Raw genomic sequence first — 20,369 nt, forward strand, 5'->3', positions numbered from 1 at the left:
TGGTGGACAGACCTCTGGCAAAGACTATACTGTCGACGACAGCCTCATCGTCGACGACATCAGTGAGTGCCACGGTTTCCACATTAACAACGCCGACAGCTGTGTTGACGACGACATCACTGAAGAAGAGCCTTCCACCGTCGACGAGGACGTCAACGATATCATCGTTGACGAGGACCTACACGTCGCCGACGACGGCAGTAACAATAGTGTCCTCATTGCCGTCGTCATGGTCCACGACCCCTTCGATGGTAGCTTCCACTTTGAGGCTGTCGACGATTAAAATCTCCATGGGGACGTTGTCGACGACTCCACAGTCGACGAAGGCTGTTACCACTCATGACACCGTCCACAAGGGAAAAACTACACAGAAGTCAGGAAAGACTTACTCCATAGAACACTTCACCTAGTAAAGTAACCCCTCTGATGCCAATACATCTGTTGGAGGGTGATGAAGACTCGGATGATGAGGGACCATTTGGAACAGCGCACAGCCCCTCACAGTTGAATGTTAAATATCAAGATGATGATGAGGAGTATGGCGAAAACTATAACTCACCGAACTATGCAGGGGATCAGGCATATCAGGAGGATGTACACATGCCAAGCTCTTTACTATCTGATCTTAGAGCAATGCTTGCAGACTATAGTAGGCGTTTTCCTCCTCAGGAACAGGGACAACCGCACCCTCCTTCATTGCTCGTTTCAAGGGTTACCACCCCACATCAGAGGCCAACCTCTTTACCACTAGCGAATGTGGCCACACCAGATATGACCATACCACATGACACTGACATTTCGGAGGGAGATCAAGAAGAAGGAGAACTCCTTGACACCCAGTCGTAGTGGGATGAATATGTTATTCCAGATCCTCCTTCTCAGCCAAAAGTAGGTTCGACTACAGATCAGAGGATTCCATAATCTTTTGGAAAGAGCAGCTAAGCGTTTTGCCTTTCCAATGCCATCCAAGCAAACGGATTGCTTTCTATATGATTTTGAAGAACCTTTCCAGAAATCAGTACACTCCATACCGCTAGTCAGTTTCATATGGGAAGAGGGTTTGGAGGTCATGCACAACCCTGATACAGTTACGGCTGTGCTTCCTCGCTTGGACAAGAAGTACAAGGCACCAGAGGATGCCTCAGCATGTTCGACTGGTCACCCCCATCCAGATTCAGTGGTCGCTCAAGCGGCACAGAGAAGATCCAAGAATCCCTCTGCTCCAATTTCCGCATCTCTGGACAAAGAGGGTAGATGGTTGGATAACATCAGGAAGAGGTTTTCGTCAATGTCTAGCATCATTATAAGAGCGGCTAACTCCCTGGCAGTGTTAGCCAGATATGATAGGCAATTATGGGCAGATATCGCCCTGCATATTGATCAGTTGCCGGAGGATGTTAAATCGGAAGCAAAAAAGACATTGCATGAGGGAGAGCGTAAATCGGCTGAAATAATAGATTGTGCAATGGATATAGCCACTACTGCTTTTCATCAGCTCGCAGGTTCGGCTGTCCTTCGGAGGCAAGGTTGGTTAAAGGCTACATTGTTCTGTCCGAAAGTCCAGAATAAGATCTTCCTTTTGATGGCCAGGCATTGTTTGGTAAACATATTGATGAGACACTGCAGTTGATTAAGTCTGACACAAATACAGCAAAATCTTTCGGAACTCTCCAGTTTCAGAGGCCTTCCTTTCAAGCCACGAGAGGGCGTGGGATGCCTTCATATAGGGGAGGCTACCAGCAATACAGATACCCGTCGTATCCTTCCTCTTCTCAGCAATTTTTTCAATATTACACCCAAAGTCAGCCACCACAAGCAGCCTACAACAGGTCTGGCTCCAGGGGACGCCCAGCTCGTCCTGCTAAAGACTCAGCTCGCAGAGCATGATGTATCACGGGGTCCAGCTGCCCCCAACCATCCTCCCCCAGTTCTAGGCGGAAAGATATCTCTGTTTTTCCAACAATGGCAAGCCATAACATTGGACAAGTGGGTCTTACAGCTCGTAAAGCATTGACACACACTAGAGTTTGTCCAAATGCCTCCTCCCAATCCTCCTCGCAGAACTTCACCGAAGTATCCAGAACAACTCAAGAGAAAGATCAACAAAATGCTCCTGAAAGGCACAATAGAAAGAGTACCTCCATCACAGCGAAGAAAAGGTTTTTACTCCAGATTCTTCCTCATTCGCAAAAAAGTGGAAGGACAGGGGGCTGATCCTTGATCTCAGAGAATTAAACACCTACTTGAGAAAACAATCCTTCCGCATGATATGGCTACAGGATGTTCTTCTGCGGTTGAATCATGGAGATTTTATGTCTACACTAGACCTAAAGGATGCCTATTTCCACATCCCCATTCACCCAGCCTACAGACAATACCTGAGATTCATGGTAGCCGGAAGCCATTTTCAATTTCGAGTCCTTCCATTTGGCCCAAAGTCAGCTCCTAGAATATTCATGAAGAGCCTAGCTCCTATTGCAGCCTTTGACAGGAGAAGAAAACATCAAGTATTCCCATACCTAGATGATTGGCTGATAAAAGCAAACACTATATAGGAGAACGCAGGTCAACAAGAAAGTGTGTTTCCTTGCTCAGCAGCTTAGGCCTGACTCTCAACTGGGAGAAATCCAAACCCCAACCATCATGCAGGATCACTTTTCTAGGGGCAAATCTGGACACTCCGTCCACCATGGCATGTCCCACTGCGGAAAGACGTCGGAAACCAACATCTCTAGCAAGATCAATACAAAGAAAAGACTACATTTCACTACACCTCTTCAAGTCCTTATTGGGCATGATCTCCTCATGCATAGCTCTAGTTCCTCTCTGCAGACTCAAAATGCGACCCCTGCAAGAGCAGCTCAATCTACAATGGCTCCAGGTTTCAGGAACCTTCGAAGATCAGATAAATATTACTCTCGCAATCATCAAAGCTCTGGTGTAGTGGTCTCAAAAACATAATCTGTCTAACGTTCCTTCATCGCCCAGCACTGTGGACAATCACCACAGATGTCTCCCTGGAAGGTTGGAGAGCGGTTTTACAAGACCTACAGATTAGTGGCAAGTGGCCACTAGAGTTGCGGACAATGCACATCAATCTGCTGGAACTCAAAGCAGTTCATCTAGCTTTACAAGCTTTCCTCCCAAAGATTGCTGGTTCAGAAGTGGTAATAAGAACGGACAACACCGCTACAATGCATTATCTCAACAAACAGGGAGGCACAAGATCTCTTCCTCTCTCCAGGGAAGCTCAGAAGATCTGGAACTGGGCGGCACAGCATGGCATCCTGCTCACAGCAGTTAACCTTCCAGGTTTTCAGAACACAATAGCAGATTTGCTCAGCAGGCAAAAATCAATGTGTCACGAATGGGAACTGAACCAATCCACAGTCAACCCCTTTTTTCTCAGTGGAGAACACCCAATCTCAACCTATTCACCAGCCAGTTGAACACCAAATGCTGATACTTTGCAAGCTGGCATCACCAAAAGGGATCATGCGGGAATGCTTTTCCATAGCTTGATCAGGAATCTTTGCATACACTTTTCCACCAATCCCCTTGATCCCGAGAGTCCTAATAAAGATGAAGAGAGAACCGTGCACGCTGATATTAATAGCCCCATACTGACCTCGCCAACATTCTCGAAGCTTCTTCGGTCAGTGAAGCCTCATATCCCACTGAGAATATCTCCACATCTGCTAACAATGAGCAACCGACAGATCTTGCATCCGGATCCTCAATCAATGCGATTATCAGCATGGCTCCTGAGAACAGGGAATTTGCACATTTAAATATTCTGCAAGAGTGCAGAGACATTCTATCCAAAGCCAGAGCAGCCAGCACCAATAAGGCTTACTCAAGTAAGTGGAAAAGATTTTGTTTGTGGTGTAATCAACAGCAAATTGATCCTCTTTCCTCATCTCCGAAGCAGATATTACTTTACTTGTTCCATTTAGCGCACTCATGCCGTGTGCATTCCTCTATAAAGGTTCACCTGGTGGTGATTGCGTCTTATAGCTGCTCAGACTCTTCACCTTCGTTATGGTCCTCTAGGTTGATTAAACGATTTCTGAAAGGGCTTTTCAGATTGTTTTCACCATTCAGACCTCCTCCCTGGAATTTAAACATTGTTCTTGCGCAACTTATGAAGCAGCCTTTCGAGCCAATTCATCGAGCTTCTATGAAATTCCGCTCCTGGAAAGTTGCCTTACTTGTTGCCCTCACATCAGCCAGATGAGTCAGTGAGATACAGGAGCCGTTTTTACAGATTAAAAAAGATAGACTAATTTTATGCATTAATCTGCATTTTATTCCAAAGGTCCATTCGGATTTTCATCTGATTAAGCCCTTAGTTTTCAAGACATTCCTTCCAAATCTGACGACTCCAGCGGAGATAACGCTACACTCTTTAGACATTAAAAGGTGTATTATATTCTGTTTAGACAGGACAAAACCATTTCGCATGTCCAATCAACTATTTGTGGCTTACAGTGCACCCAGACGGGGTCAACCGCTCTCTAAACAGAGCATAGCTAGATGGATCTCCTCAGCAATTCAATTTTGCCATCAAGCAGCGGGCAAGCCACTACAGTCTTCTGTCCGAGCACATTCAATGCGGGCAGTTTCTTCTTCAGCAGTGCTGTTTGCCGGTGTACCGCTGCAAGACATTTGTAGACAGCAACTTGGAAGAGCTGCCATACGTTTACCAGACATTACAGCTTAGAAGCATTATCTCAAGAAGAGGTAGCGGTGGGACAAGCAGTTCTCAGGACAGGAACCTTTTCCAGTGAAGGTGAGCTACTTCTTTTATCCCACCATCCTAAAGTCAGGTATGCACATTGTCTATGACTAGTCATTTCAGAATCATGCTAAATATTTATTTTGAGGTGCCTATAATGTTTAAAAACATTTTTGTTTTTAATTTCGATATATTGGTGTGTGTTAACATGCTTTCAATGTATGTATTGAACAGATTGCAAGAGTGTTACAATGTGCATATGTACTGCTTGCTACTCTGATTCAAGCATGTGAATCAATGAAAGTTCAAATACTAGAGTAAGAAAATTAGTTACTTACCTGTAACTTTAGTTCTCCAGTATTGGAATCTTTCATAGATTCACATGCGAACCGCCGCCTCCCCAGAGAAGCTCACCTTCACCTCTCTTTTTCTTTGTCATGTTATACACACTTGTGCTTGTCATGGTTTCAGGCAGGTCTGATCAGGACTTTGGTTGTGACAACCCTTGAGGTCACTGAGTATCCTAAAGAGGTAGTATACTGGGGCAGAATAGCAGCTAAAGGCGTACACAGAAAGGACAGCTATGGGCAGGCACAGGAAACAGGAAAATAAAAGCAGAACAACTCTTGTGTGAACAAACAGGAAACGGATTACTAATGGACAAACACGCTGGGGTTGTACACAGAGTAAGGCTCAGAACTTTCCACAGTGACAGGGAATGTCAATGCCTCTGTGCAGTTTGCTCTCAGAGATAGCCACCCTGCCAGCCCCATAGAAAGGAGGCAGCAGAAGTGATTCTGTCTCTAGACCCTAGAGCACAAACAAGGATAGTACTTACATACACAAGACACGCTCTTGTGGGTCCAGCTGGAAACACAGTGGCGATTCCTGAGAAAACAGCAATAGCACACTGTCACTGTTAGGCACGAAAGACAACGTATAACACTAGACAAGGATGGGGGGTGGAATTGCCTCCTGGAAACCAGGAGCCAACCCCAGTACAAAGGAGGACACTTATACACTGGTGAAGACTGATTGAACACTTACCAGACACATATAACCAAGAAGAAACGGAAACAGAAGGGAACAAATTAAGAGGCAGAGGCAAGAACTGGGAACAGGCTCAGGCTGAAGCAAAGTGAGGACTAGGACTTGAAACCTGGGCGCAAACGTCTGGCTGAAACAAACAGAGATAGGACCGAGAAACTGAGAGCAGGCTCTGGCTGGAACAGGCCAGGACAGGGCTGGAATACATGGTGTAGGAATAAGCAGAAAACAGGGCTGGGAAACAGAGCAGGTTCAGGCTGAAACAAGGCAGGAGCAGAACAGAGAAACAGGGAGCAGGCTCTGGAACAAACAAATAGGTACAAGGCTAAGAGATAGGGAGCAGACTCTGGCTGGATCAATCAGGAGCAGGGCAGAGAAACAGGAAACAGGCTCAAGCTGGAACAGAACAGGAACAAAACTGGAACACCATCCGATAAGGGGTCTGTAACACAAAGGAATCGAACTCCAATGCACAACTGGGACCTTGAGAAAATGGCTGCTTATAAGCAGTTCCAAGCTGGGCTGCACAGGAGATGTCTCAGGTGTGTGTAGTTTCAGACACTTGTAAGTCCTGGAGGAGAGGATCCAGTGAAAAGGAGCAACTGGACTTCTCCCATAGAAAACAATGGGAAACAGAATCTGAGCTTTCCTGACTACCAGGCTGTGCATTATGGGATTTGCAGTCCCAGGAAGCAAATGTAGTACTACACAAGTATACCATGGCCAAAAGAGAAACAAACCGGAGTCAGCAAGGGACTCTAGATAACTGTACAAGGTGATTCCCAGGCTTCCGACAGTCCCCGTACAGCGCCCCCTAAAGATGGGACGACCAAGTCGCAGCAGTGCTTTGAAAATCTGAGGTACTGGAGCGTCTCTCAGGAGGGTTCTAAAGGGTGGTGTCTCCTGATTGGTGGATTCTGAAGTTTGGTCCTTTTTCTTAAAATGACTATCAGAGTGTTAAATTAAGAGGCCTAAGGGCCCTTAGGTTTAAATCTATGGTAACACTGCTTGGTTAAATGTACTGGGGGCTCCCATCTTGACTACGGGGAATGGTTCAAGCATGTGAATCTATGAAAGATTCCAATACTGGAGAACTAAAGATACAAGTAATTAACTAAGTTTCTTCTAGGATGTTGAAGAAAGCTCCTATATCGGGCCGTTTCCCACTACCCATATTTTGAAGTTGAATAATCCGAAGATATATCTGACAGTTTGGCATTGTGTGCAATAATTGGCTTTGAAGCACAGTTATGTAACAAAACCATAGCCAATGCTATATACCAAGAGCTCTTATAATTTGGCAGTTATATTTGGATACAGAATACAGAGAATACGATCCAATACAACCACCATTGATTCCCATCCCTTAACCTTTCTCCGAAATATTTCCTGTGGTTGTTTCAAGATGAACTACCCGTAAAACCCTTCTCTTAAGTTGTTCCGTCAGTGATTGAGGGTGCATACCATTTTAAGTAATGTATATAAATGTATTAAAGATACACTTAAAGTTTATTATTCCCTTTCTGAATGTTTGCAGGCATTGGCGAGATCTTATGTCAAAGACTGGTACCAGCTTTGAAATGGACCCAGAAACATTTACTTTGGAGAACATGTTTGCCATGGAACTTTACAAGTATGCAAGTGTCATTGGTGATACAGTTGCTTCGGCTGTCAAGGAGCTCAGCATTGAAAAGGTATATTCCCAGTTTCTCTGCTATTTCCCCAGCACCCATAAACTCTTCCCACCATTCCCATTACATCATTCACAGCTGCTGCCATGCCATCCACAACTTCTTCTCATCATCTCAAGTGTTTATCTCACCATCCATAGCATTGCTATGCTATCCATAACCTCTGCCCCTTTACCCGTAACCTGTGCTTACCCACAAAAACCTTAACCCCTATACTGCAACCTACCCCCATTCACAACCTCTATTCTACTTTCCACAGCTTGCGCCCCTCCATTTGCACCCCCTGACACACCATTCATAGCCTCAGCCACACTATCCACATCTCTTGCATCACCTACCTTTCCCCATCAGCCCCTCCACCTGCACCCTCTAACTCTATCCCCACATCCTCTCCACCTCCATCTAGAGCTACTGCCCTTCATTCCACACCCTGTGCCCCAATATTCAGTGCCTGTTTCTCTCCATCCCCAATCTCTGCCCCACCAAACAGAATATCTGTCCTACTAAACTCACCTACTTTCCCATCAACCACAGCCTCTGCCTTACCATGCATAGCATTATACCTGGAATCATCACCCTCTTCCTCACAGGGTAGAGTGTATTCTCTTCCAGGGGATCCTCATCAACAGTCATAAGCACTGAATATTACCGCCGACGTGCGGGGACCCCAGAGCATATACAAGCACACATATATACAGTATATATATTTTAAATGTATATGTGAGAGTGAAAATCGTGTGGAGACTTTTAGTACATATATATCATATAGATGTGTAAGCAATCATGCAATCTATGTTGAAAACAGGCTAAAATTTCTTATTTTTGTTAAGTCTTTCTTTAATAAAACTCTCCAACTAGAGTTAACACCTTTCTGCAATCCAAGAAGGAGCATAGAAAGTATTAACAATCTCATATAGAGGGAAAACTGCAGTCAAAATACAACGGCATTATTAGCCAATAGGCTGCATTCCAATTAACATAGTAGAACCAAACAACTGGCACCATGCCTTTAAGGCCCTGAGAATATCCAGTATCCCACCATGCCTCAGAGGTGAGAGCGAGGTGACAATTGGGCTACAGTTAGGGCAGTTCTTTTTTCCGGCTCCTTCTGTTAGGATCCTGGAGCATTGAGTTCTCATTTTCTGATTTGAAATACAATTTTTTCCTGACAGGAATTATAAAATGTTTCCATCAAAATGCAATCAGTGTTTGTCAAGTGCCCTGATTGTGGCAAAAAGAAAGCACAGATTGATCCACACTCAGTCTGCATAGTGCGTCTGCCTAAAGGTCTCTGTCCTGACACCTGCAGTCACTGTCAGAAGCTTTCAAAAAGAACTTTGAAGGACAAAGAAAGGATTTGTTTTTATGACTTACAAGAGAGGGAGAAAACATCCACCTTTCTTCACAAGAAAGTATCCAATGAAAGAGGTATAATGGAGAAACGGCGAGCAAGATCTACCTCAGCAGGTAGGAAAAAACCTAGTTGTTCTATGTGAACATCGAGAGATCTGTCAACATTGCACCATCATCGCCAACCTACGTTTAGAAGCACGCCTCCGTCGACAACACATGTGACGTCAAAAGCCACGACTGCAACCACACAATAGACGTCTAAAGAGAAATCATTGTCAACAGGCACTCAGCACTCAGCTTCGAGCCAGGACCGTCATGTTGGTCCTCCGTCAAGGGTGCATCATGACCCATTATCGTCAAGATAACGCTCAACGAGAAAGACCACAATGTCAACGGCAGGCCAACAAACAACAACTTCCAGGCACAGATCTGTTTCTTGGTTGACGGCAACCAGACAACGCTCAGCGTCAAGACATACTCCACCTGGGGCATCCCCCAATCGACGTCAAGACATTTGACTTCAAAATATAGCAATTCCCGTTCTCCGCTGGTGAGAGTACATCGTCGAGACACACTTCACTTGCTCCATCGACTCCAAAACAAACTCTAACTTCGAAACAACACAGATCATGTTCCCCTGCAATGTCGTACGACGTCGACACATTCTCCACCAGCAAAAACAACTTTTACTACTTGTTCTTTAACAATGTCAATGGCTCAAAAACATGATCCTGCAACAACTATACCAAGTAGATCATCTTTGGCATCCTCAGGATCCTCCTCACATTCAAGAGGTCAGGTATCACCTATTTATCTGTCTCCAAGATGGCTGGAGAGTCTTAACAAGGGCCCGGGTTACCAGTCTCCAGACTCACAATATACTCAGATGTACTCTCCTTCAAGATCCTTTCCAAGGACGCCATCACAGACTCCTCTAACCAGCAAGGTAACTGCACTGACTCCAGTAGGTCATTCAGCGTCACAAAAAATACATATAACTCATTCACGCACAAATAGTAGAACACCTCAAACATCCAGAGGAAGATCACCTTTTCCTTCGAGGAGATTTCAAAGCTCTCAATCTCATCACCAAAGATAGAGATCACCTTCCTGGTCTTCTGCTTCTTCGTCGTCTATTAAAAACTATTCACCTGCTTTAACGGATACTCCTCCGGTGAGGGTTTCTCCAGTAGACAACATTACCACCTTCAATGAAGTGTTGGTTGGAGAAGTCCATAGACTTAACATGGCTATCCCTGAACCCACAGCGTCTTCTTCAGTAATATTCGAAACGCTGCACCATCGTTCTTCAAGACAACTCCTTCCTCTGGTTCCAGGCCTCTTGCAACCAGCAATGAATATGTTCCTCACACCAGCAACTTTACGTGCAGCACTGCCAAGAATCCTAAAGAAATATAAAGCCCTAGAACAGAACCCTTTGTTTCTCAGATCTGATCTTCCTCCAGACTCGGTCATTCTTGCTGCAGCTAGAAAAACCCATTCAGTTGCGTCCTCATCAACAGTACCTCCAGATAAAGCAAACATCTAGACTCATTGGGAAGAAAAATGTGTGGCACCTCTGCTTCCTTTATGAAAATGTCTAGTGCATCTGCTCTTCTAGGGAGATACAACAGATATCTCTGGGATTTCTTATCCAGATTTGTCAACAAACTACCCAAAGAGGACAGACCGGATTTCCAAGAAATCATACAAGAAGGAGGCCTAGTAGCCAATCAAATAATTAGCGCGGCTGCAGACGGCTCAGATCTAGCTGCACATGGGTATGCTCATGGTATATGCACCAGAAGATCATCTTGGCTCCGCCTAACAGGCCTCAAGCTGGAAGCACAACATTGCGTTATGAACCTACTATTCACCGGCAACTCTCTATTAGGGGCCCACACAGACGAACAGATGGCCAAGATGAAGTCTGAACCAGATACACTTAAAGCCGTAGGTCTGGAAAAGTGCAAAGAATACCGCAGAAGATATAGACCTTACAACAGGCACCCATACCAGCAGAGGGTACAAACCCCTCACTGGACCCCAAGGCAGCAACAAAGGAAAGGAAGACCCCTCTATCAGTCCCGAAAAAACAATCAAGGGAACGAGGAACAGGTAGAAAAAATCAGTTTATATCAAAGACATCAGGAAAACAATGAGGAATTGCTTCCCCTAATCCTATCACCCACTCCAGTGGGGGGAAGTATCACGTACGCAATTGGCGTTCTATAACCAAAGACAAATGGGTTCTAAATATTGTCGAAAATGGGTATTCTCTACTTTTCAAATCTCCGCCTCCTCCAGTACAAACAACAACAACCTCCTGTCATCAACAACTTCTCCTGCAAAACAAAGTTCTTACTCTGCTACGAAAGAGAGCTATCGAAGAGGTACCACCTTTGCAGAGACGGAAAGGGGTGCACTCCTGCTATTTTCTGGTGCCGAAAAAAGGCCCAAACAAAGAATTCAGACCCATCTTAGATCTGAGACATCTCAACAAATACATTTGCAAAGAAAAATTCTGAATGCTGGTCCTCCATCAAATCTACCCCAACTACATCAGGGGGGGCTAGATGTGCTCCATAAATCTGCAAGATGCCTACTTTCACACCCCAGTGGCAGACAAACACCGGAAATTCCTATGCTTTGTGGTTGCATCCAATCATTACCAGAACAGGGTACTACCCTTAGGCCTAAAGTCAGCTCCTCACATGTTTTCCAAGTGTGTAGCATTAGTAGCAGCACACCTGAGGAGGAAAAAGATCTTTATTTACCTGTACATCGACGATTGGCTACTGAAAAGCAACTCTTGAATTCAGACCACACAACATCTAAAAATCAGCTTGAATATCTTCAGAAATCTTGGTCTTCAAATAAATCTGCAAAAATCAATACAGACTCCAACCCAGAGGCTCCACTATCTACAAGCAATGTTGAATACAAACCTTGCAAAAGGGTATCCTTCGGAAGAGAGACTATTATCAATAGCACAGAAGTGTCAGTCTCCTTCACACCCTGCAACCAACAGCCAGACAAATAGCCTCACTCCTGGGTTCCATGACCTCCTGCATTTTCTTTATTCTGAATTCCAGATTACATATGAGACCTCTCCAAGAGAATCTGGAGGATCAGTGGAGTCAGTTTGGAGGCAAATGGGATGAAAAATTTACTCTGTCATCAGTAGCAAAGACCTCACTACGGTAGTGGACCCACAGACATCATCTATTAATAGGAGTTCCTTTTCATCAGAACACTCCTACTCAAACTCTTGTAACGGATACATCGCGTCACGGCTGGGGAGCTCACATGAACTCCCTCAAAGCTCAGGCCCTGTGGTAAGATAAAGAACAGCAATACCACATCACCTTCCTAGAGTTGTGAGCAATTAATCCAGCTCGCAAGTCCTTTTATCCATCCATCAAGAACAGCTATTAGTCCAAACAGACAACACGACCACAATGTACTATTTGAACAAACCCAGGGGGGAGAGGGGGCGCAGGCGACTCGCTTCCTATCTCGAGAGGCACAGACCATCTGGCATTGGCTAATAGCAAGGAGGTTATCAATAACAGCTATTCACCTCCCAGGAATCCAGAACTCACAAGTGGACTCTCTCAGCTGAAGCTTCTCAGATACACACGACTGGGTGCTTCACGACAACGTCCTAAGGAACATTTTTCAAGAATGGGTGTATCCTCAGTTAGATCTGTTTGCTGACGAAAACAACAAAAAATGCCCAAGCTTCACATCCAGGTTTTACCGACCACAGACATAGGGGAATGCTCTGTTGATAGACTGGTCAGAGACATTTCCCAGCGCTTTTCCACCCATTCCTCTGATTCTCACAGTGATCAACAAATTCTACAGGGCCAAAACCAGAATGATATTAATTAGCCCCAGAATGGCCCTGTCAATGGTGGTACACAGATCTCCTCCGCAAGTTAGAGGGGAAAGTTTTTCATCCCAACCTTCCCTCACTCAGCTTGACAGCATGGCTCCTGAATTCCTGCAAAATGATAACCTAGGTCTCTTGCAGGAATGCATGAACATCCTAAAGGAGTCTAACAGACCTTCAAAATGGTGGTCTTATTCATTCAAATGGAAAATATTCTACATGTGGTGTATTCAGAATGGCTCTAATCTGATTCTAGGTCAGCAGGATGTCATACTACCCTACCTCCTTCACCTAGCATAATCAGGTTTGCAGTTTTCATTGATTAAGGTATTGTAGGAGGCTGGCCTGGCTTGTAGTGGGTACCAAGGGGTACTTACACTCTGTATCAGGTCCAGTATCCCTTATTAGTGTAGAAGAGGTGTTTCTAGCAGCGTAGGCTGATAGAAGGTAGCTATAGCAGAGCAGCTCAGGCTGAACTAGGAGACATGCAAAGCTCCTACTATACCACTGGTGTCATATGCACAATATCATAAGAAAACACAATACACAGATATACTAAAAATAAAGGTACTTTATTTTATGACAATATGCCAGAAGTATCTCAGTGAGTACCCTCAGTATGAGGATGCCAAATATACACAAGATATATGTACACAATACCAAAAATATGCAGTAATAGCAAAAGGACGTAATGCAAGCAATGTAAATTACAGTAGATTGCAATAGGAACACATAGGTATAGGGGCAACACAAACCATATACTCCAAAAGTGGAAAGCGAACCACGAATGGACCCCAAACCTATGTGAGTTTGTAGAGGGTCGCTGGGACTGTAAGAAAACAGTGAGGGTTAGACAAATAGCCCACCCCAAGACCCAGAAAAGTAGGTGTAAAGTGCACCTATACTCCCCAGAGAGCACAGAAGTTGTGATAGGGGAATTCTGCAAGGGAGACCAACACCAGCAATGCAACCAAAGTGGATTTCCGGACGAGAGTACCTGTGAAACAAGGGGACCAAGTCCAAGAGTCGCGACAAAGTCGAGAGTGGGCAGATGCCCAGGAAATGCCAGCTGAGGGTGCAAAGAAGCTGCCACCGGATGGTAGAAGCTGTGGATTCTGCAAGAACGAAGAGGGCTAGAAACTTCCCCTTTGGAGGATGGATGTCCCACGTCGTGAAGAAGCTTGCAGAGGTGTTCCCACGCAGAAAGACCGCCAACAAGCCTTGCTAGCTGCAAGGGTCGCGGTTACGGTTTTTGGATGCTGCTGTGGCCCAGGAGGGACCAGGATGTCGCCACTTGGATGAGGAGACAGAGGGTGTGCCCAGCAAGTCAGGGAGCCCTCACAGAGGCAGGCAGCACCCGCAGAAGTACCGGAACAGGCACTTGGAAGAGGAGTGAACCCGGAGCTCACCCGAAGACACAAAAGGGAGTCCCACGACGCCGGAGGAAAACTCAGGAGGTTGTGCACTGCAGGTTAGGGTGTCGGAGACCCAGGCTTGGCTGTGCACGAAGGAAACCCTGGAAGAGTGCACAGGAGCCGGAGCAGCTGCAAATCACGTGGTACCCAGCAATGCAGTCTAGCGTGGGGAGACAAGGACTTACCTCCACCAAACTTGGACTGAAGAGTCATTGGACTGTGGGAGTGACTTGGACAGAGTTGCTGAGTTCCAGGGACCACGCTCGTCGTGCTGAGAGGGGACCCAGAGGACCGGTAATGCAGTCTTTTGTTGCCTGCGGTTGCAGGGGGAAGATTCCGTCGACCCACAGGAGATTTCTTCAGAGCTCCTAGTGCAGAGAGGAGGCAGGCTACCCCCCGGAGCATGCACCACCAGGAAAACAGTCGAGAATGCGGCAGGATCCGCAATACAAGGTTGCAGTAGTCGTCTTTGCTACTTTGTTGTGGTTTTGCAAGCGTCCTGAGCAGTCAGCGGTCTATCCTTTGGCAGAAGGTGAAGAGAGAGATGCAGAGGAACTCTGATGAGTACTTGCATTCGTTATCTAAAGAATTCCCCAAAGCAGAGACCCTAAATAGCCAGAAAAGGAGGTTTGGCTACCTAGGAAGGAGGATAGGCTAGCAACACAGGTAAGAGCCTATCAGAAGGAGTCTCTGACGTCACCTGCTGGCACTGGCCACTCAGAGCAGTCCAGTGTGCCAGCAGCACCTCTGTTTCCAAGATGGCAGAGGTCTGGAGCACACTGGAGGAGCTCTGGGAGGTGCAGGTCAGGGGAGTGGTCACTCCCCTTTCCTTTGTCCATTTTCACGCCAGAGCAGGGCTGGGGGATCCCTGAACAGGTGTAGACTGGCTTATGCAGAGATGGGCACCATCTGTGCCCATCAAAGCTTTTCCAGAGGCTGGGGGAGGCTACTGCTCCCAGCCCTGACACCTTCTTCCAAAGGGAGAGGGTGTAACACCCTCTCTCTGAGGAAGTCCTTTGTTCTGCCTTCCTGGGCAAAGCCTGGCTGGACCCCAGGAGGGCAGAAACCTGTCTGAGGGGTTTTGCAGCAGCAACAGCTGCAGTGAAACCCCGGGGAAAAAAGGTAGTTTGGCAGGACCTGGGTCTGTGCTAGAGACTCAGGGGATCATGGAATTGTCAATTCCATAATCTTAGACATGTTACATGGCCATGTTCGGAGTTACCATTGTGACGCTGTACATAGTGACCTATGTACAGTGCACGCGTGTAATAGTGTCCCCGCACTCACAAAGTCTGGGGAATTTGCCCTGAACGATGTGGGGGCACCTTGGGTAGTGCCAGGGTGCCCACACACTAAGTAACTTAGCACCCAACCTTTACCAGGTAAAGGTTAGACACATAGGTGACTTATAAGTTACTTAAGTGCAGTGGTAAATGGCTGTGAAATAACGTGGACGTTATTTCACTCAGGCTGCAGTGGCAGGCCTGTGTAAGAATTGTCAGAGCTCCCTATGGGTGGCAAAAGAAATGCTGCAGCCCATAGGGATCTCCTGGAACCCCAATACCCTGGGTACCTCAGTACCATATACTAGGGAATTATAAGGGTGTTCCAGTATGCCAATGTGAATTGGTGAAATTGGTCACTAGCCTGTTAGTGACAATTTAGAAAACAGAGAGAGCATAACCACTGAGGTTCTGGTTAGCAGAGCCTCAGTGAGACAGTTAGTCATCACACAGGGAACACATACAGGGCACACTTATGAGCACTGGGGCCCTGGCTGGCAGGGTCCCAGTGACACAAACACTAAAACAACATATATACAGTGAAATATGGGGGTAACATGCCAGGCACGATGGTACTTTCCTACACAACCCCCCCCCCCCCCCAAACGAAGGACAATAAGACTAGCCATGACCTTATGAGTCTTCATTGTCTAAGTGGAAATATCTGGAGAGTCCATCTGCATTGGAGTGGGTACTCCCAGGTCTATGTTCCACTGTATAGTCCATTCCCTGTAGAGATATGGACCACCTCAACAATTTAGGGTTTTCACCTTTCATTTGTTTTAGCCAAAGTAGAGGTTTGTGGTCTGTCTGAACAATGAAGTGAGTGCCAAACAGGTATGGCCTCAACTTCTTCAGTGCCCAGACCACAGCAAAGGCCTCCCTCTCTATGGCAGACCAACGCTTTTCTCTAGGGGTCAACCTCCTGCTGATAAAAGCAACAGGTTGATCCTGGCCCTCAGAATTGAGTTGTGATAAGACTGCCCCTACCCCTAATTCAGATGCATCAGTTTGAACAATTAATTTCTTGGAGTAACATGGGCTTTTTAGGACAGGTGCAGTGCACATGGCCTGTTTCAGCTCCTCAAAAGCTTTCTGACAGCTAGCTGTCCCCAATACCTTTTTAGGCATTTTCTTTGAAGTGAGGTCATTAAGAGGGGCTGCAATGGAGCCATAGTTCTTAATGAACCTCCTGTAATACCCAGTGAGGCCTAAGAAGGCTCTCACCTGGGTCTGAGTTGTAGGGGGAACCCAATCTATGATAGATTGGATTTTCCCCTGAAGTGGTGCAATCTGTTCTCCACCTACCAGGTATCCCAGATAAACCACTTTCCCCTGCCCTATCTGGCACTTTGAAGCCTTGATAGTGAGGCCTGCCTTCTGCAGGGCCTCCAAAACTTTCCACAGGTGGACCAGGTGATCATCCCAGGTGGAGCTAAAGACAGCTATATCATCTAGATATGCTGCACTAAAAGCCTCCAACCCTTGCAGGACTGTATTAACCAACCTCTGAAAAGTGGCAGGTGCATTTTTCAAACCAAAGGGCATTACTATGAATTGGTAGTGACCACCAATAGTCGAAAATGCAGTTTTTGCTTTAGCATCCTCTGATAACTTGATCTGCCAATACCCTGCAGTCAATTCAAAGGTGCTTAGATACTTGGCAGATGCCAGTGTATCTATAAGCTCATCTGCCCTGGGTATAGGGTGAGCATCAGTTTTAGTTACCTGGTTGAGACCTCTGTAATCTACACAAAACCTCATTTCTTTTTTCCCATCTTTGGAGTGAGGCTTTGGTACAAGCACCACAGGAGAGGCCCATGGGCTTTCAGAGTGTTCAACCACTCCCAGTTCAAGCATTTTCTGAACCTCTTGTTTTATGCAGTCCCTGACATGGTCAGGCTGCCTATAGATCTTACTTTTGACAGGCAAGCTGTCTCCAGTATCTATAGTGTGCTCACATCAAGAAGTGGTGCCTGGCACAGTAGAAAAGAGTTCAGAAAACTGACCCAGGAGATTTATGCAGTGGTCTTTCTGCTCAGCAGTAAGACAGTCTGCTAAAACTACACCTTCCACCAGAGCATCTTGTTCTGTGGAAGAGAAGAGATCAGGGAGAGGGTCACGCTCTTCTTCCTGTCCTTCATCTGTTGCCATGAGCAGGGTGAGATCAGCCCTGTCATAGTAGGGCTTTAGGCGATTGACATGGAACACCCTAAGGGGACTCCTGGCAGTGCCCAAGTCAACCAAGTAGGTGACTTCTCCCTTCTTTTCAACAATGATGTGGAGTCCACTCCATTTGTCTTAGAGTGCTCTTGGGGCCACAGGCTCCAAGACCCACACTCTCTGTCCTGGTTGGTACTGAATCAGACCAGCCTTCTGGTCATGCCATTGCTTTTGGAGCTCTTGGCTGGCCTGAAGGTTTTTACTGGCCTTTTTCATGTACTCAGCCATTCTGGATCTTAGGCCGAGTACATAGTCCACTATGCCTTGCTTAGGAGCTTTTAAAGGTTGTTCCCAACCCTCCTTTACAAGTGTTAGAGGACCTCTTACAGGGTGCCCAAATAGGAGTTCAAAGGGGCTGAAGCCCACTCCTTTTGGGGGTACCTCCCTGTAAGCAAAAAGGAGGCAAGGTAACAAGACATCCCATCTCCTCCTGAGTTTTTTAGGGACTCCCATTATCATTCCTTTGAGAGTTTTATTAAACCTCTCTACCAGTCCATTTGTTTGTGGATGATAAGGTGTGGTGAATGTGTATGTTACATCACATTCCTTCCACATGGCCTTCAAGTATGCAGACATAAAGTTGCTACCCCTGTCTGATACCACCTCTTTTGGGAAGCCCACCCTGGAAAAGATTCCCAGGAGGGCTTTTGCCACTGCAGGTGCTGTAGTGGTCCTTAGAGGAATTGCTTCAGGATATCTTGTGGCATGGTCCACTACCACCAAGATAAACCTATTGCCTGAAGCAGTAGGAGGGTCAAGGGGGCCAACTATGTCAACCCCTACCCTTTCAAAGGGAACCCCAACCACAGGCAGTGGAATCAGGGGAGCCTTTGGTGTGCCACCAGTCTTGCCACTGGCTTGGCAGGTCACACAGGACTTACAAAAGTCTTTTGTGTCCTCTGACATCCTAGGCCAATGAAACAGGGGGAAAAGCCTTTCCCATGTTTTAATTTGCCCTAGATGTCCAGCCAAGGGAATGTCGTGGGCCAGAGTTAGGAGGAACTCTCTGTATTGCAGGGGAATGACCAATCTCCTGGCTGCTCCAGGTTTTGGGTCCCTTGCCTCTGTATACAAGAGGTTGTCCTCCCAGTAAACTCTATGTGAGTCACTGACATCCCCATTTTGCTGTTTGACAGCTTGCTGTCTTAGACCCTCTAATGTTGGACAGGTTTGCTGTGCCACACTCAGCTCCTCCCTGGCAGGCCCCCCTCCACTTAAAAGCTCAGCAGTATCTGCTTCCAGCTCCTCTGGTGAAGGTTCTGCACAGTAGGGAAATTCTTCTTCCTCAGAAGTTGAATCATCTGTAGAGGGAAGGATAGTGGGTAGGGATTTACCCTTACTTAACCCTAGCTTTAGGGAGCACTTGGTCCATTGTTCCAGGATCCAAGTCACCCTGTCCTTTTTGCGTTTTGGCCTGAGCCCTTGTCAAAGCAAAAATATGCCCAGGAATGCCCAGCATTGCTGCATGAGCCTCCAACTCCACTTCTGCCCAAGCTGATGTCTCTAAATCATTCCCTAGTAGACAGTCTACAGGTAAATCTGAGGCAACCACAACTTTCTTTGGACCAGTAACCCCCCCCCAGTTGAGATTCACAACAGCCATGGGGTGGCTAAGAGTGTTGTTATGAGCGTCTGTCACTTGGTACTGGTGACCAAGTAGGTGTTGTTCAGGGTGTACCAGTTTCTCTATTACCATGGTAACACTGGCACCTGTGTCCCTGTAGGCCTGAACCTCAACACCATTTATTAGGGGAAGTTGCTTGTACTTATCCATATTAAGGGGACAAGCAACCAAGGTGGCCAAATCAATGGCACCTTCAGAGACTAACATAGCCTCTGTGGTCTCCCTAACAAGACCTGCCCCAACTAAATTACCAAAAGTGAGCCCAGCTACTCCCTTGGATTGGCTATTAGTAGGTTTGCTCCCACCACCACTGCTATTACTAGGGGCACTAGGTGTAGCAGTAGGGGTTGTGGTAGTGGGAGGCGTGGTGCTTTTCTTTGGACAACAGGCATCAGTTGTCCAATGGCCTTTTACTTTACATAAATAGCACCATGGTTTCTTTACTTGATTAGAAGAGGATTTGGACCCACCACCCACCCCCAGAGTGTTTTTGTGGGCCTGATGAAGACTAATTTTTAGATTTGTCCCCACCCTTGTCTGAAGACTTACCATCCTTCTTCTTGCAAACCTTGTCACCCCCTGTATGAACTTTTCTGTTCACTCTTGTTCTGACCCATTTGTCTGCCTTCTTTCCCAATTCTTGGGGAGAGGTCAGATCTGAGTCCACTAGATATTGGTGTAACAAATCAGACACACAGTTATTCAGAATATGCTCTCTCAAGATTAGATTGTACAGGCTTTCATAGTCAGAAACTTTATTGCCATGTAACCACCCCCCCAAGGCCTTCACTGAATAGTCAACAAAGTCTACCCAGTCTTGTGAGGACTCTTTTCTGGTTTCTCTGAACTTAATCCTGTATTGTTCAGTGGTTAAGCCAAATCCATCCAAGAGTGCATTCTTCAAAACTGTAAAATTATTGGCATCACTTTCCTTCACAGTAAGGAGCCTATCCCTACCCTTTCCACTGAAAGATAGCCATAGGATATCAGCCCACTGCCTTTGAGGGACCCCCTGTACAACACAGGCCCTCTCAAGTGCAGCAAACCACTTGTTAATGTCATCCCCCTCCTTGTAAGGGGGAACTATCTTATGCAGA

At 46.2% G+C, this 20,369-nt stretch overlaps 1 protein-coding gene across 1 annotated transcript in view; it reads left to right on the forward strand.

Moving 5' to 3' along the window:
• DNAH10 (dynein axonemal heavy chain 10) overlaps window positions 1–20,369 on the forward strand; it is a 1,282,131-nt gene that overhangs the window by 515,208 nt on the left and 746,554 nt on the right. Inside the window, exon 26 of the mRNA XM_069215014.1 lies at window positions 7,323–7,479. Coding sequence (XP_069071115.1) covers window positions 7,323–7,479 — 157 coding nt within the window. The remainder of the gene's footprint in view (window positions 1–7,322; window positions 7,480–20,369) is intronic.

This window comes from Pleurodeles waltl, chromosome 11, assembly GCF_031143425.1.
Source record: "Pleurodeles waltl isolate 20211129_DDA chromosome 11, aPleWal1.hap1.20221129, whole genome shotgun sequence".
Lineage (NCBI taxonomy): Eukaryota > Metazoa > Chordata > Amphibia > Caudata > Salamandridae > Pleurodeles > Pleurodeles waltl.